At 36.9% G+C, this 24,009-nt stretch overlaps 2 protein-coding genes across 7 annotated transcripts in view; one reads left to right on the top strand and one right to left on the bottom strand.

Annotated features, from left to right (window-relative positions):
* Positions 1-14,037, top strand: part of EML5 (EMAP like 5) — a 126,083-nt gene extending 112,046 nt beyond the window's left edge. For all 3 annotated transcript variants that reach the window (XM_062576120.1, XM_062576121.1, XM_062576123.1), the window contains 11 exons: positions 689-862; positions 2,331-2,539; positions 4,746-4,903; positions 6,550-6,664; positions 7,137-7,325; positions 7,566-7,738; positions 9,727-9,889; positions 10,846-10,949; positions 12,672-12,825; positions 13,565-13,665; positions 14,001-14,037. In XM_062576120.1, coding sequence (XP_062432104.1) covers positions 689-862; positions 2,331-2,539; positions 4,746-4,903; positions 6,550-6,664; positions 7,137-7,325; positions 7,566-7,738; positions 9,727-9,889; positions 10,846-10,949; positions 12,672-12,825; positions 13,565-13,665; positions 14,001-14,037 — 1,577 coding nt within the window. The remainder of the gene's footprint in view (positions 1-688; positions 863-2,330; positions 2,540-4,745; positions 4,904-6,549; positions 6,665-7,136; positions 7,326-7,565; positions 7,739-9,726; positions 9,890-10,845; positions 10,950-12,671; positions 12,826-13,564; positions 13,666-14,000) is intronic.
* Positions 14,038-23,707: 9,670 nt separating this feature from the next.
* ZC3H14 (zinc finger CCCH-type containing 14) overlaps positions 23,708-24,009 on the bottom strand; it is a 28,006-nt gene continuing 27,704 nt past the window's right edge. For 3 of the 4 annotated variants that reach the window (XM_062575980.1, XM_062575981.1, XM_062575982.1), the window contains one exon: positions 23,709-23,938. In XM_062575980.1, coding sequence (XP_062431964.1) covers positions 23,932-23,938 — 7 coding nt within the window. In that variant the 3' untranslated portion in view covers positions 23,709-23,931. Of the gene's footprint in view, positions 23,939-24,009 lie in introns of all 4 variants that reach the window. The other variant, XM_062575983.1, reaches the window with a different exon arrangement.

The following is a 24,009-nucleotide window of genomic DNA, read 5'->3' as shown; positions in this document are numbered from 1 at the left end:
TCTGGAGAAGGCATTGCATCTGAAAAACCTAGATGTCATCATAATAGAAATAATCATATACATTAGTAGCATGGAAAGCTAGTCCGTACTGCAAAGAGCTTTTGGTCTAAACAATACGAACTAAATTAAATACCGTTGTTCTTCTACATCGGTTAGCAATCTGATTATCCAGCTGCTGTTTTCCTAAGAGAGCGTGCATTTCAGACAGATGGCTGTTTTATAGAAAAGAGATTTTGGTCTTGCACTGTAAACCGTAGCTATCAGTTGTGTGAAAGCTCAGTTGTGTGAAAGCCCCACATAGAAATTACATTCTTGATGAAATACACACTATTTGTGAAAGTTTTTAAGTTAGCATGCTGAACTAAGTTTTACTGGGGGAAAACAGAAAACAGCTTGATGTTAGAGTTTTTGCTGTGTTTCAGAAGTCCAGGAACAAGTTAAGCAACGTTTACGTATCTAGTAGTGTTACAAAGCGAGTGAGTTCTCAGTCCTGATTTAATGATCTTGTTTGCTGTAAATTGGTTTCCAAAGGGAGGCCAAAATCTCCTCTTTTTCTTTCCTTTCTTTCTGTCTCTTTTCCAGAACTATTTTATTTGTCTACTACTAAAAAATTTTAATGGCTTCAGCAAACAGAATCTTTAGGTGATTCAAAAGCATATACTAATAAATTGTTTTTGTATTTGTGTAGCTACAGCCCCTTCTATCCATGTGTGGGATGCAATGAACAAACAGACATTATCGGTACTGCGGTGCTACCATTCAAAGGGAGTTTGCTCAGTCAGCTTCAGTGCCACTGGCAAACTACTGCTCTCTGTAGGGCTGGATCCTGAACATACCATTACCATTTGGAAATGGCAGGAAGGTAGGAAAGTGATTGCTTTTGTAGAATACATTCACATTGTTACAGGCATGTTGGGTTGAGTCGAGGACAGTTGTAACATAAAAAAAAAATCATCTGTTAGAAAATAATTACAATAAATGCTGTGTCATATGCACCATACAAGAAAAGGTAAGTTAAATGTACTTATCTATTCTAACAGTTGCTAAATATATCCCCTTTGGAAGTTTTGAGTAAAGATCAATGTGCTTCCTTGATTTCCAGTTAGAATAATGAAAAAAAAAAATCCTGTTCTTCATTAAATTTCTTCCCGTAGTCATTGCTTTGCTGCGAAGTGAAAACTATAAATATTTTTTGCTCCTAGAAGTAGTTCCCTAGTCTGATTACTATGTTGTTGTACTCCTAAAATCATCCCAAAATGTTGCAATTTGCAAAAATATGATGCCAGTATGCCACTATGTAATTTGTGTCTTAAACTATACTGCAGCTTGGCTAAAGTGATTTGGTCAACTCCTTTCTTCACCCCCTTTCTGTCTGGCAAAACCATGCCTAGAGTGTGAAGTTGCTTCTCCAGGCCTAGGGGCTTATTTCCTCTCCATTTGGAGATTTCTGCTGATTTACTAATATCTCTCAGGTATATAAAGATCAGCTACTGAGTTCTTAAAAATGATCCTTCACAGTTTGTATCTGCTAGATCCTACTGGCGTAGTGTGTTAAGTGTGTGTTTGTAGAGTCTTAGGTTGTATGGGGGTTGTGTAGTAAAAGCCTGTGGTGCAATTCACTGCCATTTCAGTCAGAGCATCTCTGGGCTCACCCTTAAGAGTTCATACAGCCTCAGCAAGGCAGTTAAGTGGTACATGGCCTGGAAAGGAAACCTGGTAATACAACGTCTTTTCAGATGATAAATCTCAAAGAATCTTCCTTTTGGGTCAAAATGCCTGATTTTTGACAACTCTACAAAGACTGGAAAAGCACTGCCTTTGAATCTAAGACCGTATGTAACAATGTAAGTTTCTTCATTTGCTGCAGAAATAATTAAAAAACCTTTGGATAAAGGTTTTTTATGGCAGCCATCCATTAGTCTTGTGCAATTGAGACTCATCCAGAGTTTTGAATTTTCAGAGGAATTTAATAGGAGTTGGATACTTGCTTGGATTTGGACTCCTAACTCTCTCAGGCTCTTGAGGAAATTGAAAATTATAAGCGCCTTCATTAGGCACCACCTTTGGATATTGGGTATTATTAGAAAATTTTTGTTTCATCTGCATCTTAATGCAAAATTTTCCCATTCTGGGTACATAGTTTGAAAATATTTATAGTTTTCAAGAATTTAAAATGTTGCAGAACATATTCAAGGCTTTTGTTAGGAATAGTTTGTGCTTTTCATGGCCTGTATGGTCTTGGATGATTCATCATTCTACAAAATAATTTTTTAAAATTATAAATACTTAATTTCTCAGTGAATTCAAAATGTCCATTTTCTTTCTGTCAGGTGCCAAAATTGCCAGCCGAGCTGGTCATAACCAGCGTATATTTGTAGCAGAATTCAGACCAGACTCAGATACCCAGTTTGTTTCCGTGGGAGTAAAACACGTGAGGTTCTGGACACTTGCTGGAAGAGCTCTTCTCAGTAAAAAAGGACTGCTGAGTTCCATAGAAGATGCCCGAATGCAGACGATGCTATCTGTAGCTTTTGGAGCCGTATGTACCATACAAACTATTTTAAAATGCATGTGTACAAAAATGTCTTGAATCTTCTGCCTTTTTTCAGTTCAAATTAGACTTTTCAGACCTGCTGATGAGTATGTCAGTTGTTTTATTAAACTCAGTTTAGCATTTCTAATACTTGCATCTTAGCTAGAACTAGTATCAGCTTTCTTGAGAACAGAACAGAAAAGAAAAAGACTTACGGACTAATACGTTTTCAGAAGAAGCAAATAAAGGTGCTTTGGATGATAATTTGCTGGTTGGCATAAAACAATCCCAACTAAAGACTGTAGGAACCAAGCAGAAGAAATGAGGCTTATCTTAAACCCACACGGGAGTGATTTATGTTGTAATCTGTATGCATTGCTACTCATGGCTTATCCAAGAGCAGCACTGTTCAGGGGCATTCATTAACATCTGTGGCTGTTAGACAACTGTTTTATGGTTTGATATTGTTTTATTTTGGCAGAGGCAGGCCTTATTGCTAAGTTCTGTATCTTTGCCATTTCAGGTCTTGCTCTGTATGAGCAGTGCTCTTATCTTCAGCTGGGCCAAAAGTCACAGCCTTCTTTTGGAAGGGTGCTTCTCATTCATTGCATGTGTTATTATTCTGCTTTCTGAACTGCCAACTGAATCCAGACCGAATTTTAACTGTTGATTTTGGATTTTGAAAGTGTAAATGTCCTCAAGTTTCACTGTTCGTAAGACTATCTTTTTTCCACAGTGGCATCTCTTTAGCTACCTCTGATGTAAGGGAGGATCTCTCTTTCTAGGAGAGACCTTTGGCTGTGAAAAGAAAACCTGGTTAGTTGACTAGAGTATGGTCTAAGGAACATATGTTTGTTGAATATTGATATTTGATAAGGAGAAAAAGACATGAGGTTTGCGTTTTGTTGGCCATTTACTTTTATCTCTGTCTTAATGTTGCCTATTTCAGGGTTGCCTAGAGGAATGGGTATCAAGACTCATGATTTATTCTGCCTTTAGTGAAGTGGAAACAAATTTATAATCAAATAAATATTACAAGGCAACATGTATCTTCCAAAAGATACATGTTAGAGAAGCATAGCCCAGGTGTTAACCTGTGTCTTGAGAAGCCTCTGTGAACTTTCATGGAGGGACAGATTTTTAGCAGAAAAATCAGACTGTATGCATTGAATGCTTTGGGTTGGGGTTGGGGTTGGCGTTGGGGTATGAAGACCCAAGATTCTTTGAGGCTACAAAGCCTACAGGAATTTTGTGAAAAGCTTTCCAGAGAGATTGAAGCCAGACCTGGTATGTTCTCCATACTGCGTGTAGGGAGCCTTTCCAGGAGTGCACTTCTTCCTCGGTTTTGTATCAGAAGGAGCTAGGTAATCAAAAACAGGTCTTGGAAACAGCCTAGAAGTTAGGCCATGAGGATGATCAGAAGATCTTCACCAAGGTTCAATTCAAGTTCTCTTTTATTTACTTATTTATTAGGGACACCATCTTCACACACACACCCCTTTAAATAAGGATGTAGAACAGCAACACAAGTCAAGGAGAGTGTTCTTGCCAGATCTATGCATGAATATCTGTACTGTAAAATATTACACATAATATTGGACTTGAGGGATTCTTCACCTAAGTTAATGAAACAGTTTAAGTCAATAACCAATCCCAATGCGTTTTAAATGTATCCTAACAAATACATTTTAAATATCAAAGATAATTAAAGGATTTCCATTACTTTTCAAAAATAGGAAGCAGTAGTAAAGAAAAACAGTTTTTTACTTCTGAGTTAGTATCAGACAGTTTTCTTCTTAAACTGATGGTTTCTGTAATCCGGGGAGTACCTTCATTTTAACAATGAAAGTGGCTATAAGATAATGTGCATGGCAGTGGTAGTGCACCTTGCCTATTTCTGGGTGAAATGTCAAAACTGTTCTTGGTTTTCTAAATTTTTACCACAGTTGTGCACATCTGATAGGGTGACAACACAGAAAATTCTATGGCTGAGTCTGTCATTGCATTTCTTCTGGCAGTCGAGAACCTGTCAGTAACAAGAAAGCACATGTTTCAGACAGCAGCTGCCCCTCCACAACATGCTCTTCTAGAGCAAGTTAATAAAACCAGTCTAGCCTAAATGCAAATGGTGATGACCTTTATTTGTTTTTGAATGTTTCTCTTTTCAGCCTTACTCAGAGTCAGATGATGAATATATTTTTCCCCTTTTCAGAATAACTTGACATTTACAGGTACTATCAGTGGAGATGTTTGTGTTTGGAAAGATCATGTATTGATACGAATTGTGGCGAAAGCTCACAATGGACCTGTTTTCACAATGTATACTACATTAAGAGATGGTTTGATCGTTACAGGAGGCAAGGAGAGACCGTGAGTCTTTTTTTTTTTTTTTTTTTTTTTTTTTTTTTTTTTTTTCAGTATGCACATGTATTCTTTAAAAATTAGGGTTTGGATTCATCCCATCTAAAACTGGGGTTCTGATTCAACTGATTGTGACATCCAAGTTGGAAGGGAAGTCACTTCAGGATTCCTAAATAGTTGGTAGGAAAAAAAATAGCTACCCACCTCTAAAATGTAAGTCAGCCCATATGAGCTTCAGGAACCTAATTTTTTCCATTGATTTTAAGAGAAAGCCTACAGTAACGAGGATTCTGACCTGGGTGCCTTGCTTAAATACTTAAAGTCAATGGGATGAAAGAGAATCAGTGTTGTACAAATAGTTCTTCATAATTTTATCTTCTAGCAGTCATTCTACTAAAGCACATATGCAAGCTTCTTCAGGCATTTTGTGATGACTTTGCATTATTTTTATGGAAATGGAAAAATGCATAACTTATATCTATGATTGCCCATGTCAAGTTGCTAGAATCAATTAACATAAATTTAAAGCTTTCCTTCCTTATATCCTTTGGCCTAAGAAGATCAAAAACTAGAACACTTAATTAAAATAACCTCCAAAATCTGATGCACCTATTAAAATAATGTACAATTTCAGTGGTCTGTTGCATAGATCAGTTCTGCTTTGTAAATCTAATTTGGACTGGTTGATATTGAACCAGTCGTAGCCTAGAAGCTTAAGTTCTGCAATAGATTTTGGGAAATACAGAAGAAGTAATCCAAAGCTACCTTAATTCTATTTTTCTAAACATGGCACAAGAATGGAGTGATAGAGATTCTGGTCCCTTTTTTATCCTTTCTTGTCTTCCTCATTGCCATCATCATGTGCATTTTCTAATTTTAGACTGAACTTAGTAGAACTAAATGACCATCTTTCAACTTGTTCTCTAAAGTAGCTGCTACATTGAAGGCGTTGAATCAGTATTCCTCAATGCACTACTAAAAAATACATGAAATACTATTTCACTGTAAATCCCTGTTTCCCTTGGTTCTCTTCATATTTCAGCACTCTTCCCAGCTTTTGTCTTGTAATGCCTTTTAGTAGCCATCTTCGTTTATCTTCTCAGCTTTGGAAATTTTTGTGACAAGAAATACTTTTTGTTCCCAGGTAGTAAATTAACAATTAACTATTAACTATTTTACAATTCCTTAGTGAAATATGCTAGATGAATAAATAAATACACTTAAAATCTAGGAGCTGCAATACAAATGTTGGTTGTTTCCCTTCTGAAAAATATTTTTCTGGACAATGATACAGAATGTGATTATTTTAACTAAATAATGCAGCCTAAAAGAATACTGCACATTATTAATTTTTACCAAGATATAATTGAGAAGTTTAAAAATATAAAAAGAAAATCTGCAATCAGTTTGAAAGTGGTCATGATTTCAGAATTGATCACTATAAAAGCTGTATTCTTGTTTGTTTACTTAGCTAGCAAGCTAAGCATATTAGTATGATCTGTGTCGTAAAAAAGTAATGGATACTTAATGATTTAAAATACAATGGAGAAGTCTTGATTTACATTAAATGACAGTAAATAACGAAGTTCTTTATACATTCATTGTCTTTCTTGCACCAGCCATTATACTCACGGTTGTTCCTGATTTCATGATAGATCAAAGGAAGGAGGAGCGGTTAAACTATGGGATCAAGAGCTGAAACGGTGTCGTGCCTTCAGACTGGAGACAGGACAAATGACTGACTGTGTTCGCTCTGTTTGTAGAGGCAAGGTAAAGCATGTTGCCTTTAAAATAAAGGTTATAATCTCTGTCAGCGTATATGTATTAAAGTGTTTGCTGCTTCTTGCTCTTGCAATTAATGGAAATTAAAGATTGAGCTACAACTTATCTACAGCTGCCTTTACAGAAGAAACACAAATCTGTGTCAGGAAATCTGGGCCTTTATTTGGGCAATATTTTGTATATGTTTTGATTAAAGAATAATAAGGGATTACATTTCTGTGTGATAGAAAAACAAGTACCTCTCTTACAAGCAAGTATTCAAATAATGTCATGATTTTTGTGCAGCCTTGTCCTATAATAGATCATAGTTGAGTTTAAAAAATAAATTAGCTTTGATTATTTGATTTGAGAAAAAAATACCTTTTTAACAGAACTATAACTTTGGTGTGTACCTTTACTGCTGTTCAGCACTGGTAGTTAATGTATTATATTGGGGATAATTCTTTCACTGTTGTTCAAGGGAAAAATTCTTGTTGGGACAAGAAATGCTGAAATAATAGAGGTTGGAGAGAAAAATGCTGCATGTAACATTCTTATTAATGGTCATATGGATGGACCAATCTGGGGCCTGGCAACACATCCTTCCAGAGACTTTTTCCTCTCTGCTGCAGAAGATGGCACAGTGAGACTCTGGGATATTGCTGAAAAGGTAGGTGTGAAGGACAGTTGCCACTTTGGCAAAGCCGAAAATCTTAGATTTGTTTAATTTTTGAGGAGTCAAAGTTTCTTTTTAGTGTGGCCTGAGAAACTAAGCTTTTGTAATTGTTTGACATGGACTTTGACATTTTGAGAATAATTCGTCCAGTAGTGGCAAACCGTTAGCATCAGGTAATTTTGGAATATGAATAAATAGAAACATTTATTCTTCTCTTGTGTTATTTTTTCACAGAAGATGCTGAACAAAGTCAGTTTAGGACACGCAGCTCGTACTGTTTGTTATAGCCCAGAAGGCGATATGGTAGCTATTGGCATGAAAAATGGAGAATTTATTATCTTGCTTGTGACCTCTCTAAAAATATGGGGGAAAAAAAGGGACAGAAGATCAGCTATTCAGGATATCAGGTCAGAACATGTAATGGCTTTGTCTGCTGTACTGTCCTGGAAATCTGAAAAATACCTGGGACTAAAAATTAGAAAAATGAACTTAACATTGTGGAAGAGAACATATCGTATAAGAAAATCCCAGATTTAAAGATGACATTTGCCTGGCTTTTGTACCAAAAAGTATATATTAATTTATTCCCAAGTCAGCATAACTGTCAAATGTACTCTTTGATTTTTAGAAATATGTATTTGTATATCTTTTGCATATGTATTGTATACATTGTGAGAAGCATTACAAGGACATTGCGGAAAGCTGGAATCAATGTGTGAGTTAGAGTTCATGCTATTACTCTGATACCAAGAATAAAGAGGAGGAAGGAGATACATAAAGGTACAAGATAGCAAGCAATTAAAAAAGACTACTGGGGTAGGGGAAGGCTCGGAAAATATTGCCAAGGATTAGTTAAAATGAAGAGTGATTAGGAAGGCAAATGGACAATAGGAAGTACAAGTTCACCCTAACTGGGGCAGATTGAAGGTGTGCAAAGGAACAGAATAAGATGATGGTTAGGAAGCAAAATGAGATTAGAGGTTTACAGAAGGTTGGGTTGTGAGAAATGACAGAAATGTCTTTTTGTCAGTTTACTTTTTGTTGCATTTTGTTAGAAAAGATACAGTTAGCAGAAAGAAAATTTTGCTTATGCACCTTGGGTAGGGTAGAAGCACCCTTAAAGGAAGACAAAATTGTTCCTTTTGTGAGATAAATTGAGCGTGGTCAATTCAGAGGAACTTCTGGACAGCAAAGCGGGGTGACTAGGAGAAATAAGAGCAAACAGGAACCCTGCTGCAGGAGTGCAGGAGAGCACCACTAGGAGTAGAGGGGTGCTTGAAGCAGAAAGCTAACCCAAGGATATGTGTTAGAGGTGAAGGAAATAAAGAAGCTTCCCCAGTAACACGTGCGCATCTGTGAGAAATTTGGTCAGCCCAGGAAGCTGCTGAGTTTTGAGACTAAAACGGAAGACTGGAGAAAAGAAACCACTATGCAAAGATACATTGGGCGTATGAAAGATTGGATTTCAGACCTTTTTATTTAATTTGTTTCATCTGGAAGATCTCAGTTTTCTTTATTTATGATGTTTCATTTTTCCAGTTTGTAGTCATGTGAAAGTAGCTTTAGAGAGTCAAAGTCAGCGTCATGTCACAAAGATGCTGATTCATTGAGATGCTTAGGAGATCAGACTGTGTCCAGTTCTTGGCTCCCCAGTACAAGAGAGACATGGAGCTACTGGAGAGAGCCTAGTGTAGGGCTATGAAGATGATCAGAGGGCTGGAGCACCTGCCCTATGAGGAACGGCTGCGAGAGCTGGGCCTGTTCAGCCTGGGGAAGAGAAGACAGAGGGGGGATCTTATCAATGTGGGAAGGTGAAGGGAGGGTGTCAAGGGGACGGGGACAAACTTTTTTCTGTTGCCCCGTGTGACAGGACAAGAGGCAATGGGCAGAAATTGAAGCACAGGAAGTTCCGCCTGAGCGTGAGGGGGAATTTCTTCCCCATGAGAATGACGGAGCACTGGAAGAGGTTGCCCAGAGAGGTTGTGGAGTCTCCTTCTCTGGAGATCTTCAAGGCCCGCCTGGATGCAACCCTGTCTACCATGCTCTAGGTGACCCTGCTTGAGCAGGGAGGTTGGACTAGATGATCTCCAGAGGCCCCTTCCAACCTTACTGATTCTATGATTCTGTGATTTTTATAATGAATTGTTCCAGAGGTGTTTCTAGTTCATTTATATGTGGCAGCTCTACCAAAATTATTGCTAACTTCTAATGCATATTCATACCGTGAAAATTTTATTTCAGATTCAAACCTACTTTGCCCTAGCAGGTGAAATACTCTACCTCCCTCCTCAGTTCTGAGTAGCAGATGCTTGAAATGCTAATACACCTGTGATTCTCAAATATTACATTCTATTGCAAGTGCCAATCTCCATTTTAAACCCTTTTATCTGTTCAGGTTTAGCCCAGATTCTCGTTACTTAGCAGTCGGTTCCAGCGAGAATGCAGTGGATTTTTATGATCTGACATTGGGTCCCACGCTAAATCGAGTTAGCTACTGCAAAGATATTCCAAGCTTTGTGATCCAGATGGACTTTTCTGCAGATAGCTCTTATCTTCAGGTATCAATTGTTAATTGTTTAAAAAAATCGAATGGCAAACATACTGACGGCATATTCTGTGCAAGTATTTTCCTGTGACAACTAAACTGTATTTTGTAAAGAAGTGCTGGATACTGTCTTACTATCACTAGGCTGTTATTTCATTACGGTCGTGAACAGATGACAAGTTATCCAGGGTATTAAGTGCAAGAAATAAGCATAGAAAGGAGGAACAGATTTCAAAATGACAGTAATGTGTTTCTCTGCATTATTATCTCCTTGATGTAGATGGGCTGTCTTGAAGGAGTACAGTCTGTCATTCAGTAACCTCAAGGGAAATGGGAAATCCTTCATATCCCTCACCAGAATGATGCTGTTACACATTTTTTCTGTGCTACCATTCTCTGAGCAACACCTAAATCATGATGTTACAGCTCCCAGCCAATGGGCTGAAAACATTTCTTGCAATAAAATAGAGATGCATTCCACAATTTGTTCACATTCAGGAGGAAAAATAACATGAGCCTGATTTTGCATCTTCATTGTCAAATCAACATCTGCAAGCTCAGCAGAATTACTTCATGTCAGTTTTAAAGATATGTTTAGTTTTCCTCATTTATTTATGTATTTTTATGCACATATGTACTACCACATGCTGAATGGATACATAAAGTGAATATTATGTGCAGCATATAAAATGTATTTAAATTACATTTTCTTGATTAGACATTTTAAAATGATAATTTCTTTACTCTTTCTAATTGTTAATTTATATTTGTATAGATTTTTGCGAATTTTCAACTCACTGAGCCAGATGACTCAAAAAGGTGGCTTTATTAATAAATGAGTTACTTTTAGGGTAAAAGATGCTATCAAAAAAATGCTTTTTAAAAGCCCTTTAGAATTCTGTCATCATCATTTCAAACATGTTCACGTATTCTAAATGTATCTGGACTGTTCTCTTTGTCATGTTGAAGGTCTCTACTGGGTCTTACAAAAGGCAAGTCTATGAAGTGCCTTCAGGAAAGCAGCTTGTGGACCAGGCTGTGATTGACAGAATAACATGGGCTACTTGGACTAGGTAACTAATTCACAGATTTACACCTTTTAAAAGACATGTAACTTCCAGGAGAAGCGCATACTGTTTTAAAGTATATTTCAACTCTTCATTCAGTCAGGTGTTTTCTTTTAAATGTACTAATCTGTTCTGGGGACAAATCAGATAAGTGCTATACAACAAAATAAAGTATATTACTCATTTTCTCAGGGGAGCATGGGCTGTTTGGCCATTAAAGATAAAAGATAAAAATTCTCTCTCTAAAAGGTGCCTTTCTACTTGTTATGCATCTCTGGCTCCTTTAGTCAAGTAGCTATAGCAGCTTCAGTAATTTTTCGTTCTGCTGTTCCAGTTACTTGGCATGTTGCACTTTTTGCTTCAAAACAATGATTTTGGGATAAGAGAACAGTGAAAATAAAAGCATATCAAAACAAGATAACACAAGACAGTAATTCAAGTTTTGCATTATTATGTTACTTACAGTAGTATCTGCATACTAAAAGTATATTTAAAAGTATGAGGAAATACATTGAAGTGATAATGTGTTTAAAATAGTCTTACAAATTATATGAAAAATGAAACTATATTTTATTTGTGTTAGATATTTAAATCATATATTTTGCTTTTTCTGTAAATCTGATAGCTTATACCCTATTGTAGGCTTCTTTGTGAACTGATTGCCTGCTTGCAATTATTGTCCCCTGCTTAACATCCTCAAAGAAAATGAGAATAAATACTTGAAAGATTTCCACCTGTGGACCACTTCAAACAATAGTAATCCCTAATGTCTTCTTGCAAGACCAGAGTGAGATTAAGAGTTTTTTTTAAAAGATTTCTGATTGTTTTGCTAGCTTTCTATTTTTGGGTAATCCATTTTGTCGCTTCTTTGGTATGAAAACAGGAGACCTGTGTTACTTTTCTTCTCTCTCTCTCTCTCTTTTTTTTTTTTTTTTTTTTTGATCCAGTCCAGTGCATCCTAAGTAGATAATAATTTCATTTTTGAATATCATATACTGTGTTCTGATTTGGAAAAAAAAGAAAAGTCTCAGAAAAATTTCCAAATCATCCACCTATTATGAAATAATAAAGTCCTTGTTTCTGTGCATTCCTGGAAGTACAAGTGTACATTCTAAGCAGAGCTGAATAAAAAAGAGCTTTTCAAAAGCTTTTGCAAAGGAAATTCTGTTTCAGTGTCTGTTCTTAGAACGCTAAGATAATTGTGCTTTCTGTTTAGGATTAATTTTCTCTCCCTCTGGTATTAACGAAAAATCTTCATTGAACTGGAAGGCCATAGGACTTTTTCATCTAATTGATATCTTTGAAAATGTTAGAGAATCAACCAAAACACAGTTACAGTGAAAATAAATCTTGTGAATTTTCCAACAACTAAAATTAATTTTTGTAACTCTACTATGGAGTTCTTTTCTTCATTGTCCTTTTTCTTTTTCCTTTGTATTTTTGGCAAATGACACTGAGCATTATTGGCACTATTGATTTCATCTTTGTCTTTTTGGTGTTGTCATTGGTCGCATTGTTTATACCGCTGGATCAATTTCCAGAGCAATTATCGAATAATATAAAAATCAGTCACTGAATACAATCAGCATGAGATTCGTACGTGTAAGCTTTAAAGCGTAAAAGTAACATTTTTATAAAATCAGCTGCAATAGAATAGTTGCTTACTGTGTCCTGACTTTATTGTTCCTCCCGCAGTTTTCAAAAGGACTTCTCACTCTTCTATTTCAGTGTTCTAGGGGATGAAGTAATTGGAATCTGGTCCAGGCATGCTGAAAAAGCTGATGTAAACTGTGCCTGTGTCTCTCATTCGGGAATCAACCTTGTCACGGGTGATGATTTTGGCATGGTCAAACTGTTTGACTTTCCATGTCCTGAAAAATTTGTAAGAACTTTTTTTTGTGTGGCTATAACAAAAAATACTTTTGATATTATGGCCTTATGTTGTTTCTCTGGAGGAAGTATGATAGAAACATTCACTTCTCTGAATTTGTAGCTTTTTAATGCATCCATGTAACTTTAGCCTGTACTATAAGCATGCTTTTCTTAATATTTTGTACAATAGCTGTTGCTATAAGCTCTAACTGATAGGCGATAATATTGCCAGTTTGCACTAGCGTAGTACATTTATACTGAAACTCTCAAAGCACTTAGTTCTGTTTAACTACATTTGCAGTCTCATTTAACAAATGTGGAAGACAGCTGGTAATTTTAGCTCCATCTGTGTATTTCCATGGATGAAGAGTTTACAGATTTTTCACTAACATTGGTAATTTTCAGACTGCGCTGTGTAAATTGCTTGCACGCTTAAAATGAGATTTATTTTTTCAGTGTTAGGGACTTTGCACAAAATTTATGCAGGTTATTGCTGTGCCAAAATTTATTTCATATTATTACATTAGTTTGAGCATTGTCCCCAGTTTGCAGGCACTTTCTCATTTGGAGGCAATTTAATCTGCACGGCAGCTCAATGTTAGTTCTTCAGGCGATCTTTCACATCTGAAAACCTTTATAATATTCTGAATGTTCTAAATATGTGATGCAATAAGAAGGCAGATACAAATATGCATACCTTAATTTACAAGGCTATACTGTATTTAGGCTTCCATTTTATTGTTTTTCAGGCAAAACACAAACGATTTCTCGGGCATTCAGCCCATTTGACTAATATTCGCTTTACAAGTGGAGATAGATACGTTGTCAGTGCTGGAGGGGATGACTGCAGGTATGTATTTTCCATTACTATCTAAATAGGAATAGACATGGACAATCCACTAGAGTATGAAGTTCAAGTTCAAAATTCACATCATTTTATCTATGTATTTTTTTTGTCTATAAAGTAGTGGATTTTTGAAACAAAATAAATAGACCAGATATTGGTATGAACAGTTAAGATTTACTGAAATGAAAGCATGTTTATTTCTATAGTCAATAAAGACTAAAATGTTTCTGATTTAGAGCAACATACTTTAACTGAAGTTTTTCTTCTTATTAGCTATTTCTTTTTAACCTTATTGTAGTGTTTTATAGCTCATGTTTAATATCTTCTTAAATACACAGCTTATTTGTTTGGAAATGTGTGCATATGCCTCATTGAGAGAGATACAGAGACTTGCAAAGAGGACACTGCATGAAGTAACAGGCATGAAACACCCAGGATTGCAATGTGACATTCTGCTGTGCCCTGCATGCTTGAGAAATGGTGCTGATCCAAGACACACAACAATCCTTCTCTGCGAGGCAGTGTCCAGAGTCTGTCAGAAGGATGGACCGGAACAAATACGTTGAGGCCATTAGATTTGCTTCAGTATCGGATAATCCATGTTTGTGCTTCACTCACTGCCAGAAGTGGAAAAAGAGAAATACATAGATACAAGGAAAAAGTGAGTGGTTAATCGATGTACAGTTTTCACTGTAAGATCCTGGGTTTTTAATCAAGAGATGTTATTTCTGACCTAGTGCTGTACATTGTCTATTTTCAGCATGAATGTTTTTCTGTTAAGTTTTGGGGGTCTGAATATCATTGAAAAAAAGAGTATTCCATATTTTATTACTGAAAGAAAACATATATTAACTCTGAAGTATATAGTATTTTAATAAATGGTTAAATATTATAATGGAAAATGATATTTCTAGGACTAGTCAAAAAGGAAAAATCATTTCATGAAGCAAAAAAAAAAAAAAAAAGGGAAAAAAAAGAGCTAATTCCTTAGGACTTAGGTATTTCTGTGTTTAGAGGCCTGGGTCACAATCATGTCTGGTGAAAGCTGTTGGATATGCATGATCTTCATGGCTAATTTAGTGTTTTTGTTGCACTTAAACATTAAATTAGTTCTATGAGCAAAAACAGATTTGCTCACTTTGCGAGTGCCTTGCCCACAACCTAAAAGTCTAACTCCAGTTTTTGCCTTTGAATAAAAGTATTCTCAGTGGAAGAAAGATTATTGCTGTGTTGCTTGAGTGGGCTACTAGCCTCTATGCTGAAAATGTGAACTAGGCTGAGGATTTTAGTCTTCATAACCGATCAAGCTTGGGGTGTCACCAGTTGCAAAAATTGAATTTCATAGCAATATGAATTTAATTTATTTTCTCAGCATCATGGGGGGGGGGGGGATTCAGAGAGAATATAAACTTTCCAAACATTATATTTTGTACCTTCAAACTTTTTAAAAAAATTGGGACTGGCTGGGTGAGATCTTTATTCAGATTTCTCTCCCGATTGTAAAAGCATCCAATCATATGCTTCTTTAAATGGACCTACTGTCACCTCTAGCATAAGTGCATTTATTTTGTACTGCAATATAACAGAGACTGTAGGACACATTTCAGTGTCCTATCACACTAAAATGTGTTTATCACACATTTCAGTGTGATAAAAACCTGTACGAAGTTACATTTTGGGTACAAATGAGGAAGATTTCATCAGCTGTCTCAATCATGTTGTTATGATGCATTGCAGACTAAACCTGTGTTTTAACCAATGCAGTTATTTTTCATGCAACATGGAAAGGAACAGAAGTAATAATTTATCTCTTCAATTATCATCACTACTCTCATAATGGCAGTTTGCTGTGAACGTAAAGCAGTCCTTGTCTATGTAAGTCAGTGTTTACTTTAAGGATTGCATTTGTTTAGGTCAGCCAGCACGCTTGATATTATTCACCTCTTGCATTCTCCTATGCCAGATAAGAGTAAAAATGAAATAAACCTCCTCTCTTCTTGTAAGCATCTTGTGTGGATGGTGGTGATAGAGGGAATGGGAGGGCTTGTATATTTGAGGAAAAAGATAATGAGCCAGACTTATGTGCTCTCTTATGTCCAAAACTCTTGTTATGCACTATACACAGCTAATTACCCAACAGTTTTAGATAATCTATTTTATATATCAAACTATAACAAAATTTATTTTAAAGAAGAAGAACTGTTACCAGATTTCTCAGCATGATGATTCTTACTAAAGTCTTGCCAGTCATGCAACTGCTAGTCTATAGGCACAAAAAAATCAGTGGATTTGGTCATGACTGTACAGGGAGATCTTGTCAGTAACATTTTTGACTTCACGGGAACTGCAGCTGAGAACTGAGATTAGGCTTGGTGCGTTTCATAACCTTGTTGCCTGATGATGTTAAGTGAAAATTAGTAACTGGCATTTAAATCTTATCTATGCCAGAGAAGTCACTTGTAGTATGCTATTTTAGAGCTGTGATTCTATCCCTTATTAAATGCATCTGTGCAGGATCTCTTGACTTGAAGATTTGTCCTGCCTCTAATTTAAGGTTGCCTTTCATCAGTTTGAGTTGGATGGCTGTTACCAGCTCTCTCGTAGTCTTGTCCTCCACAGACTGCCAGATCAAAGTTCCTTTTCTGCCTCTTTTGAGTTTTCCCCTCAAAATCCTAGGCTCGTTATCTCCCAACCACATGATCTTTTGTAGGCCTTCACCCAGTTAAGGAGCTATGAGCTATCAAGAGGACTTTTCCTCTGATCCCCATATTTCCTGACTGTATCATCACTCTAGTCATCACCTCTTCCCTCCTGGCCTGCACCCGTCATTAATACTGTTGCTCTAGCTGTGCCTCTCTGCTGATGATTTGTCCAGTGGTGCTTTCACCCCGAGGAATCTCAGATGCCTCATCGGAGGTGGAGTACTGGTGAGGAGTCGAGGGGCGACTCGCAGCAGGGGCTGCGTGCGGTTTGCAGTGCGGAGCCTCCAGCTCTCCCTACTACTCCATTCTCTTCCAGACCTCACTGGCACTATAAAGGGCTGGGTGGGAGCTGGAGGCTGCAGACAGTATAAAAGCAAAGCTGCCAGCCTTGTTCTTCCTATTACAGCCCGTTTGGCAGCTAGTATTTTCCCTGATGGCCCCCTCCGCCGCCCACAGCAATGGTTTGTGGCCAGCCAGCTGAAGTGGCCGTGAGCGGCGAGGGGAGCAGCGGCACGGGCGCCGAGTTGCGGCTCTCTTGCTGAAGGCAGTTTGGAACGTAGTTTGCGTGACGAGGTGCATGACAAGATGCAAGACGCAGCTGGCTGTAACCACAGTTAAAGGTGGCAGCTTTGCAGTCTTTTTGGTCAAATGTGCCCCGATGGTGCTGCTTGTTGTGCCTCATTTGCTGTTTACATTAAGTGCTATTGTAGTTAACTTGCTAATTGTTGCCAGCCGGAGTGGCAAGTGGTTAAAGCACGTTTGTACACCGTATGTACACCGAACAGAGGGCCCCTTTCAGGGGACACTAGGACATTGTAGTTGCTTGCTCAGAAAAAAGGGCAGAGGACGACATATGCCGTTAAATCAGAAAGAAGCTAGAACGTGAAGGGATTGCTGATAGACTTTCCGGTGGGAGCGTCAGAGGGAAGTAATGTGGGCCGAAAGGCTTTATCCGAAACTGGAGATTGTGCAGCCCTAAAGAAAGGGAGGCAAAAAAGTTCTTTGTATAATTGACTTGCTCATTCTGGATGATTTGCTTCTCTAGCTTAAATATTTTTCTAACTCTCTTCTCTAGTTGGCCGCAAACAAACATTTTTGAGATCTGTAAAGTCAGCATCATTTTTTGTAATAACAGAAATAAAATAGAGAATTGATTAAAACAAAATGCCATTTTACTTAAAAACAAGTGTGCTATTAAAGCGATTTAAGTAAGCTTAGGAAAAAATAGATGGAGAGAAGGAAAATCCAGCTTATATGAACATACAAAAATGAAAATACAAAAATGAAAAATAAATAGTTAGATCTGAAAATTACTATAGTGCAGGAGCTGAGGAAAACAGTTTAGATTAGGATAGAGAGGAGTCATTAGCCAAATGTAATGAATCATTTAGACGGAAATCTTAAATTTCTCATTCTTAAAGAGAAAAGTCATCCTATTCCTATTATCACTTTCTGATTTTGACAGGGAAGGCAAGAGACAATATAAAATTAAGGATACAAGAAAGCATTTCAGAAAATTAAGGCTGTTTTATCACTTGGTTTGATGGTTGAAAGCAAGCAGGCAGTCAGATCAACTGCTGATATTGCTTATCAGGATTTAATTTTAGCAAACTCATTTCAGAACAGCTCATAAATTTATACAAGTGTGGTTAAAGCAGACTTGGACTCATACCATCAGAAAGATGTAGACACTGTAGACAAGCACCTTCCAGGTCAGAATAAAGGACTTCAGTAGCTAGAGCAGGACTTTGAGTGCATTCGGGAGTGGCTTCATTCCAAACTGTGATCCCCTTTTCTCAGCTGCTGCCTAAACTCCCTATCTGACTTTAAAGTTTGCCAAGGCAAACGGAGTCCTCCTCTTAGCAAGCTGAGAATTTGTCTGTGCCACTCCAGACCTGCTGCCTGGCTTCCTCCCAGCAATGCTTACCTCACTGCTTGCGCATGGATTTACTGTCAACCTCCACATTGGAGGATCTTACTGGACTTAGTCCATACGTTCTAACAGTGTGAAAAGCTAAGGAACTTGTTTTCAAATACTCTTCTCACAGAGGCAAGAGGATGTGTTTCCCTGTTTCATTATCATCAGTGTCACAGACGTGATAAGCCTTAATCTTTTCTTTTTTCTATTCATTGTCAAAGACGTTTTCTCAGTATTTTGGACAGAGTGAATCATCCTGCAGTCTCCCTGGAGAAAGGAAAGAAAGGTTGCACGTCACAAAATAAATTATCACACCAATCATGATTTTCCATTTTAGCATCACTGGCTGCATTGCGCTTACGTACTTTTCCATTCTCACAGTTTCCTTATGCTTCCTTGCAATCATCTGCTCTGTTTTCCTAAAGCTTACAGCACTGCTGGATTTTACCTGTGGATAGTTATGTGAGCTTGCCAAAGCCTACTATGCATTTTTTTAATACCAGTCACTGTGGTATTGTCAGACCAAACCCTTTTATTTGGTTCTCTCCATCTCCTGATCTGGAGTCAACCTTATGTTCAAATTTAAATTCTGTGTATCTTATTTCAGAAAAGCAATGGCTTTAGATGGATACATGGTATGCATAAATGCCACAATTGATTTCCTTGCCAAACTCACTTATAAGTAACTAAAACCAATCTTGGTTGGGGGAGGAAGGGTTCCTGGCCTATTTGATGATGAAACAGGTAACCACTCACTGACCCCTTCCCAGGTTACCTACAGAACGCCAGTCATAATCTTCATCTAGCTCTTGTTAGCTCTATTAATTAAACCAGTAATCCAACCAAATCACTTTTTCTTATTAAAAAGGAACGCGCGCTTTTTCCCTTTCAATTGAAAAAAAACAATGTGTAAGAGCTGAGCATGGTGACAATAGGCAATTGTCATCATTTCCTGTTATTTATTAAATTATGGGAAGATGGGATGGAGGAACCAGCAACATGGAACCAGGACAAACAAAAGGAGAAAGGAAAACGAAGGAAAGCTCAGAAATAGGCAAAGGCAGGACAGACAGACCTGCAGGGTAGGGAGAGTTGTACCAATTACCAGCAGATGGAAAACAGCCTCCTCAGCTGGAGACCTGTCAGTGGCTGGTGTTGGAGTGCAAGGACGAGTGAGCCATACGGGGTTGTGCAAACAGGGAAAGTAATGATGTCCCGTGTTGGTTTCGGGATGTCAAAGGAAAAGGCACATGCAATTTCCCTCTCTCTTTTTGGGGAAAGATGCAGCTGCTCCCATACTAAGCTGTGGGACAACTATTTAGTGCTGATGTATGATGGGTAAAACAGATTAATCACTGCTGGCGTTGCTCATATACTGGTAGTGAAGAAAATATAAATAAATATAAAAATGCTATGGAGTGCTTAGAGCTCAGGTAAAAGAATTTAGAATGTATTTATTTTAAAATACTACCTATCATCTTTCCCATATTAACCAAACATGGGATTATATTAATTGGCCTCTTCTGCTATTATCCGTATTTCAGTTTCCTGTGCAACTGTGTTTAAATGCGTTCTTTAAACAAAAAAACAAAAAGAAAAAAAAAAAAGAAATGTTATACTTTGGAAAACTCTTTGCAAGCAATCTCTAACTATTACTGGCTCTTCTAATTGCTTTTCTAATGACTGAACCTTTACTCACAAGTTCTTGTTTCAGTTCCCAGACATGCACAAAATGTATTTGTTCCATTTAACACTAGGTACGCGCAGTTGACAGACAGACACGTATCTACAGAGGACAATTCAAATCATACATGAGCTGAATTTCCCTTTAGTGGTTCCTTGTCTTAGGCCTCCAACTATAAGTACGTCAGGCAAGATGAATGTAGGCCTATGCCTATACATCAGTAGAAAAAAAAAATGTATTACATAAGTAAGTAAGTTCTCGATTAGCCCGCAAGAAATCATTACACAGTAAGAAAATATTGAGATAAACATAAAATAAAATTAAATAAAAAAAAAAAAAACTCATTACAGTTTCCATTTAGGCAACCAGCCTTGACTTTATCATGTAGCAATGCTTGGTAAGATACATATGGTGCATGAATATCTGTGCTGATTCTGCGCCACCTCCTGCACCTGCTGGAGGATGGTTGAGCATCTGGGCCATGAGAAGCAGCCTGTTCCTTTAGCCCAGTGTGTCGGGATTTCTCTACCAACAGCCAGAAATAGGAGTTTCCTCAAGTTTCTGTTGCTTGTTGTGGGATAACCTTGAGAACGCTGCTGCCCATTGCTTACTGGTACATACCTATCTTGCTCACTTTTATCATAGATGTCATATGGGACCATATTTAAGAAAAGGTGTTTTTAACAAGATCTTCAACAAATTATTGCCGTGTTATTTTCAGTGATTTAAAGATGCGTTAGAGTTATACCATAATATAGTACCCCACGCGTTTAAGCACTGCAAGGGACTAACTGACACTGACTGCAGCCTGCTCCATCCTACCTAAGATTCAATGTCTTTTCTCCTTTCCGAGAGGCTTAAAAGATTATTGTACCCACTTCTTTTAAGTGAGCGCAATGTAACAGGTAGTTTAGAGGGTGAACACTGTTCATGTTTTACCAGTTTCCATAACAGATGATAGATTTCCTCACAGGGGACAAATCACATTACTTCAGTCATTCTGTGCAACTGACTCTTTCATAAAGCTCGTGCCATCTTCAGCTGGTCTCTGTGGGTTGGAGGCAGTCGACAAATGCTTAAGGGAAAAAATACAGCTTCTTCAAGTAAGTGAAAGTATTGCAATAGCAGCTTCTGAAAGAGGGAGTTACTAAGGGTAGTTTAGTTTCAATCCTTGTTAGGATTATAAGCCATCTGAGAAAAAGAAATATTCCATGTCATGCCCTCCAAAAGTTGACAACTTATTAGCTGTTGCCATTATTCTTAATTTTTTTTCCTCCCACAGGAGCTACTAACCCAACTCCCCCACGCACCACCCCACATACTTCTTCAAATGCAGTGGCAGTGCAAAAGGTCAGTCAACCTTAACCACAGTTACACAGTTACCACAGTGACTTTAAATGCTGCAACGACGAATTGCCAATACAAAACATTGCAGTGCTGGAAAGGAGTTGTATGGTAACATATTTACTTGCAAATACTTGAGGGAGGGAAGCTTTCCATGCCAAGCAGGTAAAAATAGAGTATTTATTCTACACAAGAGAAGTAGAGCAGTTAATACCTTCTTTAAGGATATTACTTAAAATCTGAAAATGTAAATGTAATACTCAACTACAGAACTGTAAATGAAATGGTACTTCTGTAACCTTGTGATTTTTTTTTCCAAACACTAATCATACCCAGGACACATTCTATACTGTATTTTTTGGGAATTTAGTAAACATATTTTCTAAAGAAACTCCAAGCATGAACATTGGCACAAACTGCATGAAAAGTTGGTTTTCTGTACTTCTGTGAAATGTTGGTGCTGTCAGATAATATCTTCCATATTTCTTGTCTGTATTTCTTTTACTTGCTACTACTTATCATTGTGTGGACTTTATAGGCTTGATGTAGCTATTCTATTTTTTTTTAAAGCAGCATGTAGTAATTAGGAGCTTTGTTTATGCTTTTTAGTTCATTTATTTATTACACTAATGGAAAAAGCTGCATTGTTAACTTGTGAAGAAAATTAATGGGTTATTTTAAATGTAAAAATTCACGTACGAGTACACTCAAGACCACACTGATCCTTTAAAATAATGTAACAATCTAAACGTGTTAGAACCATTCCCTTTAGGTTAAAATACATATCTTTTTGGCTTAGTAGCTTGGTTTACTCATTTTTTATTAGCAGAGAAGAATCAGCAGCTTGCCTTACGCCAAACATGTACAGTATGTAATAAAACATCAAAGCTGTTGAAATTCAGTAACAGAGGTAGTGTTAGTTTTCTGCTACCCTGTGTATTATGAATGATTATCGTCTCATCTCATGCTGAAAAGGGAAAATAGCTTCATGGTGGCAGCTATTTCTGAATGGGGCAGCTAATGAAGGCATTGGAAATTCTATCAAAAAAATAATGTATTTTGCAGTCTTTCACCTCTGGAAAAACAAAACCATTTCAGCACCGTTCTTTACAAAGCAAGAGCCAATCCTCTAGCCCTCCAGATCACCTGTCAGATCACCTTAGGAAAATGTTTTACTGTAGTTCTTTTAAGCTTAAAATCACTGATCCAGTTGTCTGTTTAGATTTGTTGCGTTTCGTTACAGAGTGTGTCAGATAACCCCTCGTGCTTTAACAACAACAACAAATTATTTTAAACTAGTCTAAAGGTATGGTAATATGGTAATACTGTAATAAGGATCATGGTTTTACGTGAACTCCATTTTGGTTTCCACCATTTCCAACATTTAATCCCTGTAAACATACAATATTGTAGTTTGTTATTTAATACATATACATTTATATGTATTTATATATATATATGCACACACAAAATTAAATGTTCAGATTTTTGCATAAATTAAGATTTTTTTTTAAAATCTGAATATGAACTTTGAGTACTTTATTTCACAAATAATATTTAAAAACACTTTCCTGGAGTGTTAAGTTTCAGAATTCAACTATATTCAACTATATTTGTCAAATTTAAATTTAAAATATGTAGCTAACTTTGTTTTCTGATATCTAATGTAAATATTTGTAAAAAGAAATTCTTTTGTATATTTTTGTGAAAATGTAGTTCCCCAAAAGATACAAAAGATTTAATAAAAAAAAGTGCATTTATCTTTCTGCGCAACACTCTCCATTATTCTAACAACATTCAAAATACCTGTGGTCACCTATTGGGATTTCTTTCTTCAGTGCAAGTCACATGAACTTTCTCAAATGAGATAATTACAAACAAGTATGCCCAGTAGTCATTTGTGCTGTTAAAGGAACAGATTCTTGAGAAAGAGCTTCAGAGAGGTGCTTTCTTCCTGATATAAATTTAGATATCTGAAAGCATTTATTTTCAAGTAAAGTAATATTTAATTCAGTAATTTTTTAAAAAAATACAGTACAGTGTCATTAATTGTTTAATTGTTCTTGCTTATGGTGCCCTTGTCTGCGTCTTCCACTGTTTGAATGACTATTAGATGGAACAAAATCCAAAAGACAAACCATTAACTCTCCTTTCCATGGGAGTGGGTGAAGAGTTCAGTCAATATTTGCTAGAACATCAGTTGTATGCATGATACTAAACATCTGCCACACAAAAAGTATTTCTAGTACAACCTGAATACAGAAATAAGCTTTGTGAGAACGCAGAGGAAGCAAGTGCATCATCAGAATGTTAAGCAAAGAAACATTACCCACATAGAATACAAAACATGCTTTGAAAGTTTTTAATGGAATTTAAAGTAAAACTTTTCTTACACAGACATTTTCTTCTTACAGTGTAAAAAAAATTTAAAACTGCTCAAACTTACAAACTTGGAAAATTAGAGACATTTCAAGTAGGCAATCAACTTCATTTTATGAAAACAATGTGTATTAAAAGTTCAAAATGCATGAATTTTTCTAGCATCCTGTTTCCCTGGTAGTTAATCTTCCTTTCCACTACTGTTCAAAGGAGGCAAATTTCAGTCCCAAGTTGTATCATAATTATTCACTAGGGGGAAGAGAAAAAACAATTCAGGTAAGTAACAGTCCTACCATCTTGTAAAGATGATTTGAGAACTG

The sequence above is a fragment of the Rhea pennata genome, chromosome 5 (genome assembly GCF_028389875.1).
Source record: "Rhea pennata isolate bPtePen1 chromosome 5, bPtePen1.pri, whole genome shotgun sequence".
NCBI lineage: Eukaryota > Metazoa > Chordata > Aves > Rheiformes > Rheidae > Rhea > Rhea pennata.
The sequence above is the reverse complement of the archived record's forward strand: the minus strand, read 5'-3'. Positions and strand labels throughout refer to the sequence as shown.